The sequence below is a fragment of the Sminthopsis crassicaudata genome, chromosome 1 (assembly GCF_048593235.1).
Source record: "Sminthopsis crassicaudata isolate SCR6 chromosome 1, ASM4859323v1, whole genome shotgun sequence".
NCBI lineage: Eukaryota > Metazoa > Chordata > Mammalia > Dasyuromorphia > Dasyuridae > Sminthopsis > Sminthopsis crassicaudata.
Window position 1 is genome coordinate 282,793,372 of NC_133617.1, and position 15,199 is coordinate 282,808,570.

Sequence of the window (15,199 nt, forward strand, 5' to 3'; positions counted from 1 at the left end):
GATGATATCCAGTTCATACCTTTCCATTTCTTAGTTTTCTTATTTAATGGAATTTATTAGATTTGGGATATTTATCAATTCTAAAAATAAATATGCAACACATTCTAATCACCAAAACTATTACTAACACATGTTTTGACCTTGGGATTATCTCACTTTCCCTTCCTCAATCAAATGATGAACTAATTAAGTCTCTTAATGTTTGTATTATTGTTTCTCAATTTTCTTTCCCCATGAAAAGCATTTGCAAGTATGTATGAAAAAGAATGCTGGAGGACGATTTTGCTTATATATACCATTGGTTATTCAATCAATTTATTTGTCTAGTACTGTGTTATGCATTTTTATGGGAGATAAAAGAGAAATATGTGATGTGGTCTCTCTCTTTGTGTAGAGTCACATAGGGAACAATTAAAGAACAATGCAAGACAATATGTGATAGCCAACTCTTTTATTATAAACTATATTACCAGCAACTTTTTAATAATCTATTATCAAATCAGATCAGACAATATTTGGAAGCACCTAGTAAATATTACAGTCCAAAGTTTTATCATGCATATTATGAATTCAGAAAAGGAGAAATCAGTAAGGACTGGATTAGGGATATACACACTTAAAAAAGGAAACTTATGACAATTTCATTGTAAAAAAAGAATTTAGGATATTTTTTGTCCAATCTGCTGTTTCTTTGGTGTAGGCATTTCCCCTTGGAGTAGCAGAACTTGAAACTTGGAGTTAGAGGATTTACTTTTGACTCCTAGATCTGATGCCTATGTGATCTTCAGCCAGTTATGTAACCTCTGGCTTCAATTTCTCATATGGACTATTTCCATCCAACATGATGGAGTCTACAGAATTCGTATTCATCTGATCAGCCAGTCAGATATACTGTACATTGACTCCAACAGAGTTATGTCATTTTGGTCTTCTTTGTATGAAGAGCAGGAAGTAGACAGAGCACTAGGTTTGGAGTCAATAAGGCCTGGGTTCAAATACTGCCTCAGATATTTAAATGATCTTGGGCAAGTCATTTACTATCTCTGTGTTTCATTTTCCTAATCTATAAAATGAAAGAGATGGACTTGATGGTCTTGATATTGATATTTGATATTTTGTAGTCCTAGAGCAGAGATTTTAACCTTTTTTTTCCTGTGTCATGGCATTGCCATTGGCAATCTGGTGAAGTCTATAGACCTCCTCCTCTCCTCCCCTCTTTTTTCCTTCCCTCCTCTCCACTCCTCTTCTCTCCTCTCCAATCCTTTCCTCTTCTCTCTCCCTCTCTCCTTCCCTCCCTTCTTCCCCTCCCCTTCCCCACTCTCTTTCTGGATACTGATGCTGGATTTGGAACCCTTGTTCTCATATGCTGCTGCTTTATGTGACTTTTAATTTTTGTTGTTGTTGTTGTTGCCAAGGATATAAAAAATACTATATGTCAGGGGCAGGATCTGAATCGGGGTCTTCTTATATTTTATTCTTTATCACTGGTAGAATTAAATACCATAGACTACCTTTGAGAGTTTCAGAAGCTTGGCTGAACCACCCCAAAAGGCATTTAGTATTTTCTTGGATGCTCTGAGATAATCTATACTCTTCTTGGGGGAGTGACCTTGCATAATAGGTATTTATTATATCTGCTTGGTGGAGGCTGTATAATTTTGTTTACAGATTGTTTAACCTCTTCTCTTAGCCAAAGCTTCTTAACTTATATAAAATTTTCCATTTTATATCTGCAGAATAGCATCCCTCACAGGTGAAGAAATTGAAGTCATGAAAGCCAAGGTGACATATGATCAGGCAGCAAATCAAAAGAATATTCTAATGCCTAGAAATCCTAGCCTTTGTTTCTCAACCAAAGCCATGCTACTTTCTTTATTTAAAGGTCCTTGGTACCCTAAATTCTCATAAGTGGAGTACAATGGAGTTTAGATAGCTAAATTTAAGAAATTGTTTATATTTAAGAGAAATAGCTTCAAGTTAAATTTATAGAAAAATGGTATTTTTTGGTAGCAGCCCATCTTAAATCTTACCTGATACACAGAGAATAGGCTAATAGGGTTAGTCAAGATGCATGCAATCAGTTTGAAGACCACATAAAAAAATTTCCTTTTAATCAAGGAAAAAGGCGATAGTGATAAATATTTCTCTCTAAACTTTTGAAGAGTAAGATATATATATATATATATATATATATATATATATATATATATATATATATATATATATATAATTTTATTCAAAACAGTCCTATAGTAGATACTATAGTTATTATATTTTATAGCTGAGAAACTGAGATTCAAAGAGGTAAATGCACACTATAACTCCTATCAACAGACAAAATATCTCCTTTTAGTTTGAAAAATCTGATTGTGAAAATCATCATATTAATTAAGATAGGAATTTTTACAATTGTCTCCAAGAATAAGGCTGTTTAAATAACTCAAAAGATCAGCATCTATTTTTTTACATTGATTTTAAGCAAAAAAAAACCTTTGCTTTATTTTTAGGAAAATAGGGACCTCTTGTGGTCATTTACAAAAGTAATTTTGGACATTGTCAAACAATGGAACAATTTTTTAAAATAATATTTTTTATTTTCAAAATATATGCAAGGATAGTTTTCAACATTCACTCTTGAAAAACCTTATCTTCCAAGTTTTTTTTTCCTTTTCTTCTCTCCACTCCCCTCCCTTAGTCAGCAAGTAATCTAATATTGGTTAAACGTGTGCAATTCTTCTATACATATTTCCACATTTCTCATGCTGCACAAGAAAAATCAGATCAAAAAGGGAAAAAAAATGAAAAAGGAAAAAAAGCAAGCAAACAACAACAAAAGTACTATGCTGTAATTCACATTCAGGCCCCAAATTCCTTTGTGAATGCAGATGACTCTCTCCATCACAAGTTATTATAATTGGCCTGAATCACCTCATTATTAAAAAGAGCCATATCTATCATATCTTGTTGTTGTGTACAATGTTCTATTGGATCTACTCACTTCACTTAGCATTATTTCATGTAAGTCTCTTCAGTTCTTTCTGAAATCATCCTGATGATTGTTTCTTATAGAACAATAATATTCCATAACATTCATATGTTATGACTTATTATAAGCGATTCCCCAACTGATGGACTTTCATTCAATTTCAAGTTCCTTGCTGTACAAAAAAAGGCTGCTATAAGATTTTTGCACATGTAGGTCCATTTCTTTATTATGATCTCTTTGGGATACAGGCCCAGTAGAAACACTGCTAGATCAAAGGGTATGCACAGCTTGATAGCTCTTTGGACAGAGTTACAATGGAACAATTTTAAAATAAAAATTTCAGGTCTTATTCTCTTGAGAAAAATACCTATGTAACATGGCACAGAAATTTTACTGTCTGTTTTTGAATCATATGATAACTTAGGCATTTTTTATGCTGTCTTGAACTAATTGTCCTATTAGTTTAGTAGTATGTTTCTGACAAAAGTGATTTCTGTGAAAAAAGTGATAATTGTTTCCTCAGTGGTTTAAGATTATAGACATACATATACATAAATATGTATAAATATATCTTAAATATTCCTAACCTTATTAATAATTAATTCATCAATGATTTTTAAAATTTAATTTCAGTTAAGATTTTTTTTTTGTTCTTGTTCAATTGTATCAGTCATGTCTGATTCCTTATGACCCCATTTGAGGTTTTCTTGGCAAAGATATTGAATTAGTTTGATACTGTTAAATTTATAATCTAAAAGGATACATGGATATAAGATAAGCAAACAATAAATACTTATGGTATAATATTTAATTTAATTGGTGTAATAAAAGAGTTATGAACAAAAGATTGTGAGGATTCAGAGAAGGAAGAAGAAATTATATCTATCTGGAGATATCTATTATAAATAAATTCTTATTATACATGAATTTTTTAATAGTCTTCTTGACTGGCATATCAAGTTCCAAACTCCAAAGCAACTTAGTTTTACAGTAAAGATAGGAATATTTCTGGATCTTGATCAAGTTATGTCTATACTAGAAGTGTTAAACTCATAGCCTACAAAAGTGGTTAGTGATCTACAAAACTCCAGAGTGGAGCCCATGCCATTATGAAATTAAATTAGGAAAAAAAACTTAACAAAACAAATAAAATACATTAATTTGTAATGTTATTTATATCCATTTTTATTTGCATTAGACACCATAATACACAATGCCAGTCTAAGCAATTTATTCTGTAGAAAAATGAAATCTGTTGTAAAGTATCTAGTTAAAAAAATGAAGAATGAAACAAAATCTCACTTGTAGAGTTTTTAAACTCTCATTTGGTTGAGATAGTATAACGTATCTTCATCTATTATAGTATAGTGGAAAGATTTTGGAACTGGAACACTTATGCTTCATTCTTGGCTTTCTTACTGCCTGGATGAACTTGGGTAAGGCACTTTACTTCTTAGTCTCTCATCTTCCTCATCTGTAAAATGAAAGTATTGGACTAAGTGATTTCTAAGGTCCTTTTTAGCTTTAATTACTATATTCATTCTCAGTGTGTCTTAAGAACTTCATAATTTTGGGTTGTGAGAACTGTATTTTTATCCTTATTAGGAGATTAATCACATTAATATAGTATACTTATTATTAATATAGTATAAGCACATATGTGTTATAGGAAAAATTATTTCTGAGACATTGCTTACTTCCCCAGTTTCAAGCTCCTTTTTCCTTCTTGATTCTTCCCTCTACTTCAACTTGCCCTCAAAAGAGAATATCATAGTTATTGTGTGAATTAATTAAATGTTTCCTCTTAAGAGGTTATTTAATATGTTACTAGGATTTTAGAGCTGGAATTAATCTCATAGAAAGATATCAAAACTCATGTCATCTTGTATTATACAATTAATATTTATTGAATGAATGAACTAATAAGCATTTCTAAAATAAAAACTGATAGTAAAATAAGACATTGATAATAGCAAATAAAATGGGATAAAACCATTAGACAACATGCAAAAATTAGTTTTCCTTTTGAATCAAATTTGTTATTTCATAGCTAAGATGGCATGATTCTCAAAGTGTTGGACTTTGAGGCAGGAACAACTGAATTCAAGTTTTGCCTTTGTGAGTTACTGGCTTGTGACTCTGAGCCTCATCTATCTTATCTGTAAAATGCAACAGTATCATCTGTCTTACAGGGTAGGTTGGGAGAATTAAATGAGATAATATGTGTGAGGTGCTTTTCCAACCTTAAAATGCTATACAATTGCTAGCTATCATCATCATCATCATCATCATCATCATCATCATCATCATCATCATCATCATTATTATTATTATCATCATCATCATTATTCATTGGGGTAGGGAATTTCCAATGAGGAAACTCCCAGTTTAATACAAAAGGACATGTACTGTGCAACTAGTAGTTTTGGAGAATTACTTGGGAGGTACTAAGCAGTTATTAAATGACTTTCCCAGAATCATAAAGCCAATAAGTTTCAGAGGCAGAGCTTGAAATTATGATTTCTAACCTTGTAGTTGGCTCTTTGTCAATTAGACAAAAAGTTTCATGCCTTTCATGCTTTTAATTTCATTTAAAAACTATAATAACATTAAAATTCAGGACAATAAATTGGTGAAAATTCTAAGAAAAAAATTAGATGAATAGGAAATATTTAGAAAGTAAAAATACAAATATGATAGCAATTTATTAGAAAAAATTAGAAAGAAATTATCTATACCTATGACAGTGCTCATATCATGGATGGAGAAATGAAGGCCAGGTGAACTAGAAATATTATATTTGTAAATAAAATCAATTTGATTCTTGATGATGTACATAATAGATTCAGGATTGGTAAGTACAAATAAGAGACCAGATAGTTGCTGTATTTTTCCTGAGTAAAATACCAATAATATAAAGCATTTCCTCAATGTTATGTTTTTTTATAGAGATGTTAAGAAAAATAATGGGCAAGATGTTTGTGAAAACTGTGAAAAAAAAAAAACAGTTGCTAACCAAACCAAACCAAACCAAAATAAAACAAAAATCAAACCTAAGACAACAAGATAGTATTTCAGGCAAAACAGTTCCTCATGTGAATTGCACATACTTTTTGCTTCAAAATAGATTTTTTACATATAAAAAAAAATACTAGAGCTCCTTAGTGGCCCAAGATGAAACTTCATTCTTCCACTTCCTTTCAGCTAGTTTCTTTGCAAGTGAACAGAAACTTACCAATTATCAGTAGCTGCAAGCCAAGAGGAAAACTTTTGCCTGCGGAGTATTTTCTCAACTGACAGGGAAATTTGCAATGATTGTTATTAGTTTTGTCTTATGGTCTTTATGCTTAAATCCACACTTGAAAAACTATAGATTTAGCTAAATTTGATAAACTGTTCAGTAACAAAATTGTTAGCTCCTCACCCTCCTATGTAGTATTCTGTTTCTTCAGGTTTACAGAAAACAGGTAGCTTTTGCAGTTCACAGGCAAAAAAACTACAGCTCCCAGTAGGCTATTCGAAAGCAAGAACTCACTTTTTTCTTCCCTGGGAGGAATCAATAAAAAAGGACAAAGCGCGGAGCAGTGTGGGTGAAAGAAGAGAGATAAACACACTCAGAAATGGCTCTGAAGAAAGATGAACAAGCAGATGATGTGTTGCAGACTAAAGGGGAATCCGACTCAGAGATTAAGCTAATTCTTTACCACTGGACTCATTCCTTTAGTTCCCAAAAGGTAAATGTTCGGGGAGGCCGTGGTACCGAGGATTGGGTTTCAGCACCGGGACAGCTCCCTTGGGTTTCTCAGTTAGGCTAGTCCACCTTGACTGGAAGAGGCGCTCATCACCTGCCTCTGCCACTCCAGCTTGGGCTTTTATTGGTCCTGTGGATAGGAGAGAAGAAAAATCAACTCAAGGAATGAAGTGGGTGTGCCCTATCCAGCCATAATCAGAATGCGACAAAGGCAGAGTAGATTTGTAGGCCTTGAAAGCCTGATCTTTTTTTAGGAGCAGTAATATGAAATAGAGAGTTGGAAGAAAAGAGTCAAAGAAACCACTTTACCTTTTTATTAAAACAATTATAATCTTGCTCAAACAAATGTCATCTCCTCCCACTCTGCTTCTCCTCCTTAGCCTCATACAGGATTATTTATCCAAGTTTCAGGTTCTTGGCAATATGTTAGGCTTGTCCAAATGGAATCAGTGTTTGTTGCAGGGTTAGAGTGCATATACTCCTTGAAGGAATTTCCATTTTTGCTTTTGCTTTTGAAAGTGCTTTGTATACAGGAAGTGCTTCATAAAACGTTGCTGCATCAAATTATAGTATAAAATAGGGCTTTAGAATAAGTAGACAGATTCTTTGAAAACTTGGCTCTGTGAAAACTCTGTTATAAAAACAAGAAATGTAACTTTTGTTAGTAGTTTCCCCACAGTCCTTGGATCTATAGGTAGCAATTAAAAGGATATGACTCACTGAGGGATCCAGAAGAAGCTTAGTAGAATCAAGAGAAGTAATTGAATCTAGAATAAACACACTTTTATAACCAATGTGAACTTTTTCAGGTGCGCTTAGTAATTGCTGAAAAGAAATTGAAGTGTGAGGAACATGATGTAAGTCTGCCCCTGAGTGAACACAACGAACCATGGTTTATGCGTTTGAACTCTTCTGGAGAAGTGCCTGTCCTCATCCACGGGGAAAACATTCTTTGTGAGGCAACTCAGATCATTGATTATCTTGAACAGACTTTTGTGGATGGTAATGTTAAGGCTATTTGTGATTTCTTTAGTTTTGATTTTAGTACAATTGTATATTTTCCATTTCTATAAGTATACATCAATAGATTCAGTAGCAAATATTATAAGTTTTATCTCAATGTGTCTCCATTTTGTTTTATTCATATAAATTAAGCCCTTAAATTTTTGATTATAAACCATTTAACAAACATTTATTAAGCATCTGCTATATGCTAGGTACTTTTCATTGAATTTCTTTCCATTTAAATCCATTTTGACAAATTCTTCAAATAATATAAAATTTTGGAAGAGAACCATAAGTAAATTTGTCTTATTTGTTAAGATAATATAGTAATAGAAATAAAAGCCATTTTTTTCACTTCTAAATGTAATATATAATAGGGAAAACTCAACCTCTTCATTTACAATGAAGTGGTGATTATTTTCCTAGCTAATATATCCCAAGAAGGTATATCTTAGAAGAAAAAAATAGTTAGAGGGAGAGATGAAATTTTAATATAGTGAAAAAAATATGTTCTGCTTTTAAATTTGGGAACATTGATAGTTCTGAAAAGCATTTATCCCCTACCTTTTTTTTTCTTCAGAAGACAACAGAAATTCTTTTTTTTTTTCTTTTTCTGAAGTAAGGATAAGAATGCTTTGAGGAGATGGACATCAAAATATGTTGTCCTCAACATTATTACACAATTTTGTAAGAGGATTGGCTAGAGGATTTCAAGACTATTTCTTTTTTTCCTTAAAAAATTCTTCATTTAATATGTATTATCTCACTTTTAATAGATGACTTTATTTCCATATCTCATTTATTTTCAAATATATATGTTGCTTCTCTTACCCTAAAATCCATTTTTTGTAATAAAGATTAAAAATAAAGAGGAAAAAAAAACAATTCAACAAAACTTAACAACACACTTATTGTGTCTAATGGTTTCTATACCAATACTGTCCTCTCAGTTTTGTAATGAAGGGAGAAATATGAATTTTATCTACTATTTTCTAGGCATAAGCTTGGTCATTATAATTATACAGAATTGAGTTTAATTTTGTCTTTTCTGTCCTTTCATATAGTTATGTATATATATTTCCCCTAAGTATGCTTACTTCATTATGCAGTAGTTCATATATCTTCTGCTTCTCTGAATTCTTCATTCATAGGTCAATTCTCATGGTGCAATAATGGTTTTTTATATATCAGTATAATTTGTTTAGTTATCTCTTAGTTGTTAACATTTTTTGATACCACAGAAAGCACTTAGATGACTATTTTGGTGTATATGAGACCTTTATTTCTCTTTTATTTCTTTGTCTAACTATGGGACCTGAAGGTCAAAGGATATGAGCATCTTTTACTGACTTTTGAAAATATAATTCCAAATTGTTTCCCAGAATTGTTGGAATAAGTCACAGCTCAATCAACAGAATAGTAGTATACATATCTTAGCATGTCCCCTCCAACATTGATTATTTCCATGTTTTGCTATCTTTGGCGATTTTCTAATTCTGTTTCCCAAAATACCACATAGTTTTTCAGTGAATACCAGAGGAGATAATGCCCCTGAAGTCAGAAAGAAGGTAGGGAAGTGACATGAAATTGACAAAATGACATAGGTAATTTAATAATATTAGATCAGGGAACATCTGAAGTTATTAGAAACAAGATGCTTTTCTGGGAGTTGAATGTGTATAAAGTCAGAGAGGTAGATAAGAAATCGGCCAGCATCCTACCTTTGCTATAGGTGCTCAGTCCCTTCAGAGAACTCTCTTTTCCATTCCTCTAATGAGAGGCTACTTTTAAAATCATCCTTCTCCCAAATAACCTAAAAGAAAGAAAGTAGTTATAGAAGGAACAATATCCTAACCACAACCCATGGTAAAAAGTAAGATAATTTTTCCTTGTAATGTATTGAAACCATACTTGAGAATGGATTGAATTAGAGTACTAAAATCTTAGAAGCTTGAAATCATTTCTATGTCACCTGAGTATAAAGCAGCAACAGAAGAACTCAAGTAGTTCTCTGAGGGTTGAAGGGTTGAAAATTATGGTTTACTCAGGCATGTTCTTGAGGCCATTTTTCTTTCTTTCTTTCTTTTTCTTTTCTTTTCTTTTTTTCTTTTTCTTTTTCTTTTTTGGCTGAGGCACTTGGGGTTAAGTGACTTGCCCAGGGTCACACAGCTAGGAAGTGTTAAGTGTCTGAGGCCACATTTAAACTCACATCCTCCTGACTTCAGGGCTGGTGCTCTATCTACTGTGCCACTTAGCCGCCCTGAGGCCATTTTTGTTAACTATTCTCCTGCAATAGCTAAGTAAAGAGCCTTTTTTTTTTTTTTTTTTTTTTTTTGCTGAGGCAATTGGGATTAAGTGATTTGCCTAGGATCACACAGCTGGAAAGTGTTAAGTGTCTGAGATAGACTTGAACTCAGATCCTCCTGACTTCAGGGCTGGTGCTCTATCACCACTTATCTGTGCCAAGAGCCTTTTTGTTAACTGTTGAATGGCTTTTTTATTATCTTATTTTGTTCCAATATAAAACCTAAAATCACCAGAGGACTGGCTTAAGTCAGGCCCAATCAGAAAAGTGGCAAACTACTGTACCTGAATTTATCAATCATTCAGTATAAATATAAAAGCTGGGGGATCCACATCAGTACTGGATCCTAGTATTCTCACTGATACAATATTATCTGAAGAGAATTTATTAATTTTTCTTTAACTCAGAAAATTCTACTACAATATTTTCAACTTCAAGATGCTTGTTGGACAAGGCTAATTATTTTGAGCAATTTGAATTTCTTTTTTTTTTATTGTTTCTTTTTATTATTATAGCTTTTTATTTACCAGATATAGGCATGGGTAATTTTACAGCATTGACAATTGCCAAACCTTTTGTTCCAATTTTCCTCTTCTTCCCCTTACCCCCAGATGGCAGGTTGACCAATACATGTTAAATACGTTAAAGTATAAATTAAATGTATACATGTCCAAATAGTTATTTTGCTGTACAAAAAGAATCAGACTTTGAAATAGTATACAATTAGCCTGTGAAGGAAATAAAAAATGCAAGCAGACAAAAAGAGGGATTGGGAATTCTATGTAGTGGTTCATAGCTCCCAGAGTTCTTTCTCTGGGTATAGCTGGTTCAATTCATTATTGCTCTATTGGAACTGATTTGGTTCATTTCATTGTTGAGGGTCATGTCCATAAGAATTGATCATCATATAGCATTGTTGTTGAAGTATATAATGATCTCTTGGTCCTGCTCATTTTACTCAGCATCAGTTCATGTAAGTCTCTCCAGGCCTTTCTGAAATCATCCTGTTGGTCATTTCTTACAGAACAATAATATTCCATAATATTCATATACCACAATTTATTCAGCCATTCTCCAATTGATGGGCATCCACTCAGTTTCCAGTTTCTGGCCACTACAAAGAAGGCTGCCACAAACATTCTTGCACATACAGATCTTTTTCTCTTCTTTAAAATCTCTTGGGATATAAGCCCAGTAGTAACACTGCTGGGTCAAAGGGTATGCACAGTTTGATAACTTTTTGAGCATAGTTCCAAATTGCTCTCCAGAATGGCTGGATGTATTCACAATTCCACCAACAATGTATTAGTGTCCCTGCTTTCCCACATCCCCTCCAACATTGCACATTATTTTTCCCTGTCATTCTAGTCAATCTGACAGGTGTGTAGTGGTATCTCAGAGTTGCCTTAATTTGCATTTCTCTGATTAATAATGACTTGGAGCATCTTTTCATATGGCTAGAAATAGCTATAATTTCTTTGTCTGAGAATTGTCTGTTCATATCCTTTGACCATTTATCAATTGGAGAATGGCCTGGTTTCTTATAAATTAGAGTCAATTCTCTATATATTTTGAAAATGAAGCCTTTATCAGAATCTCTGACTGTAAAAATGTTTTCCCAGTTTGTTGTTTCCTTTCTAATCTTATCTGCATTAGTTTTGTTTGTACAAAATCCTTTCAATTTGATATAAACAAAATTTTCTATTTTGTGATCAATAATGATCTCTAGTTCTTCTTTGGACATAAATTCATTCCTCTTCCACAGGTTTGAGAGCTAAACTATCCTATGCTCCTCTAGCAATTTGAATTTCTTGAGGGAGATGCTAGTTAGACCATAGGTCAGTGATGTGGATTAAAACTGTGCTGAAAAATGATTCAAAGAGTAGTTATTAATTGAGTAATATAAATCAAATCTATATTAAAGTGTCCAAGGGATGTTTGTTTTTTTGTTCTGGGCTATTTCACATTTTTAATGAATTACATGAATGAAGGCATAGTGTATGCTTATTATAATGTCAGATGGTATGAGCTAAGAGATGTAGCTAACATTTTGTTTGGTAGGTAATATTTTAAAATGTTTTAACAGACTAGAACTTTGGACTAAATCTAATAAGATGAAATTTAATAGGAAAACATTGTTCATATGGATTTTTGAAAAAACCCAAATTTCAGATATTAAAACAATGTATTACTAGATAGTAATTTGTATTAAAAAGTTCTAAGGATTTTATGTACCACAAACTTGATATCACTAGATTCGATAGAGTGACATAGAAAGCAATAAATGCAGTCTTGGGCAGTTCCCTTGTATGCTGGCAAGATCAAATTAAACCTGAAGCACTGTGTTCCTATCTGGGTCCTATATGGCAATATGGCTGAGGAAAGATCTTCAATTAATGCCATATGAGAAATGGCTGAATAAAATTGTGATATTTAGCTTGGGGAAGAGAAAACTAAGGTGAGATACGGTGTTATTAGAGTGCTTGAAAAGTCACATGAAATAAGAATTAACATTTCTTTTTAGACACAGAATTAGGAGTAACAATAATGTGTGGAGGGTTTTTGATTTATATAATTGGATTTTTCTTCATAGTTTCTAGTTTCTATTGTTGTGTCACTTCTTTCTGTTTTCAATTTATGCTTCTACCATCTAATTTTCTGTCCTACTTTGCCCATTCCCAAATAATAATAAATAGATAAACAAGTAATAGCAGCTAAAATTTATATGGCACCTATTATGTGTAAGTCATTGTGCTAAACACCTTACATATATTATCTCATTTGATCCTTAAAATGACCTTCTGAAGCAGATGCTATTATTATCCTCATTTTGAAGATGAGAAAATTGTAAGTTTTTGAGACTGAATTCAAGTTCCGTTCCAATAATTTATTGCATTGACTAGCTCCTGCAGGTCAAGTTTGTGGATCTGGTGATGATTATTTTGTTCAGTTATTTTCTTCAGTGTTATTTATTTATGAGTTTAAAATAATATTATAGACGGTTGCAAATTTCGGACCTTTGAATAAAAACGTTACAGTGGTTTGCTTCAACTCTCGTTTCTTTATCCCTTTAAATTTTGAGGCTGGAACAAAATATTTTCCCCCTGTAGGTTCAATTTCACATCAGATTCTGGAACCAATTACACATTGGAGAGATTTAGGAAATCCCTATGTCAGCAGCTTATTGGCTATACAATGTATACAAATGATTCCATTCTGACCTTATACTTTGCTTCTTATAATTGATTCCTTGTATCTAAATTCTTTCATTTATTCCTTTTCTGATATCCTAATTAGTATGATATTGAGGTGTTGCCTTATAGCTTCAGTTCTTTAATGGACAAGAGTCATTCCTCTAAAGCTCAGTCTTTGTAACCACTATTTACTTTGGTACCTCTAATGTGAATATTCCTCACTTTTGGAGATTTATATGATCAAAATGATATTGGAAAAAAGGCATCTAGACTAATTTTGAAATCAAGAGTCATTAATCAAAATTGTCTAGAAAGATTTTGAAATATAGAATAAAAAGGGCTTAACTGTATAAATGATGGTTTTAATTGCTGAAGGCAAGGAATTTAGAAGAAAAAGGCATATTTGGGAAGTAATCAGCTAAGAGGTCTGAGAATAGGATTTACAGTTCTGAATTATGACATAAATATAAGAATAATAGATTCCTGACCTAGGATAAAATGGATCTAATAAGGACTGGCAAGAAAATATTTGCCTTGAGCTCAAAAATCTAATCAAAAGAGTTTTAAATTGAAAAGAAAGAGGGAAAAGAGAAAACTACACGTATTTATGAAGCTAAATATGATAAAGAAGAGCTACAATATAGAAATAACAGTAAATAGAGACATTCATAAGTCCATCAGAGATAAAATACAAGAAAGGAATCAGTAATAAAACCAAAACCAAAACTAAAACATGGTCTTAAATATCTATATATACAGATTCTCCTATGTGTAGCAAGCAATTAAATATCCTTATTTGAAGAGGCAAATTGGAACTCATCTAAACCATTTTGATATGGTCAAATGAGACCTAAAAATCTGAATATAGTTCTATAGTTCTGAAAGGAAATACCACATTCAAAAAAATGGAAGAGGTAAAAGGGAGTTGGCTGAAGTAGCACTATATGGTATTACATATTGAGATAATTATATAAGTAAATTCAGAAAACAGAGCCAAGATGAATGACAGAGAGCATTTAAAAGATGCAAATGGAAACAGAAATAGAAACAATGTTATAATGCTGCTATACTATAGAACATATGTATGAAAATAGGAACTCATGCAGAGTTTATAAAATAAATGAACAGCCTGGTGTAGAGGTATGAGAAATAAGGATGATATACTTCAATTATCTCAATAAAGTCTGGAGTTATTTTTCTTTTGAAAGGTAAAGCAGCTAATGAAAGCTTGACTTGCTTTAATGATAATTTCATCTTTTAAATGAAGAGGAGATATAAGTCAATAAGAAAAAAAATTGATTTTGGTTTTCCTTTTACTATAAAGCCATGCAGTAATTATATGGAAATTGTGGGAACTTTTGGGAGAAGTGACATGTTCATTTTTGAATTTAAAATACAGGACAGGAAAATTGTGAATGTCTTTTTTTATTTATAATTTTTTTCACAGTATATATGCATGAGTAATTTTTTTATATTATCCCTTGTATTCATTTTTCCATATTATCCCCTTCCTCCCTCTACTCCCTCCCCTTGATGACAGGCAATCCCATACATTTTACATATGTTACAATATAACCTAGATACAATATATGTGTGTAAATACCATTTTCTTGTTGCACATTAAGTATTAGATTCCAAAGGTATAAGTAACCTGGGTAGATAGACAGTAGTGCTAACAATTTACATTCACTTCCCAGTGTTCCTTCTCTGGGTGTAGTTATTTCTGTCCATCATTGATCAACTGGAAGTGAGTTGGATCTTCTTTATGTTGAAGATATCCACTTCCATCAGAATACATTTTCATACAACATTGAAGTGTACAGCAATCTTCTGGTTCTATTCATTTCACTCAGCATCAGTTGATGTAAGTCTCCCCAAGCCTCTCTGTATTCCTCCTGCTGGTCATTTCTTACAGAGCAATAATATTCCATAACCTTCATATACCATAATTTACCCAA

General features: G+C 32.3%; 1 protein-coding gene across 1 annotated transcript in view; it reads left to right on the plus strand.

Moving 5' to 3' along the window:
• The first annotated feature begins 6,525 nt into the window (after positions 1-6,525).
• Positions 6,526-15,199, plus strand: part of GDAP1 (ganglioside induced differentiation associated protein 1) — a 38,660-nt gene continuing 29,986 nt past the window's right edge. The window contains exons 1-2 of the mRNA XM_074278908.1: positions 6,526-6,720; positions 7,547-7,739. Of these exons, the coding sequence (XP_074135009.1) occupies positions 6,607-6,720; positions 7,547-7,739 (307 nt within the window). The 5' untranslated portion in view covers positions 6,526-6,606. The remainder of the gene's footprint in view (positions 6,721-7,546; positions 7,740-15,199) is intronic.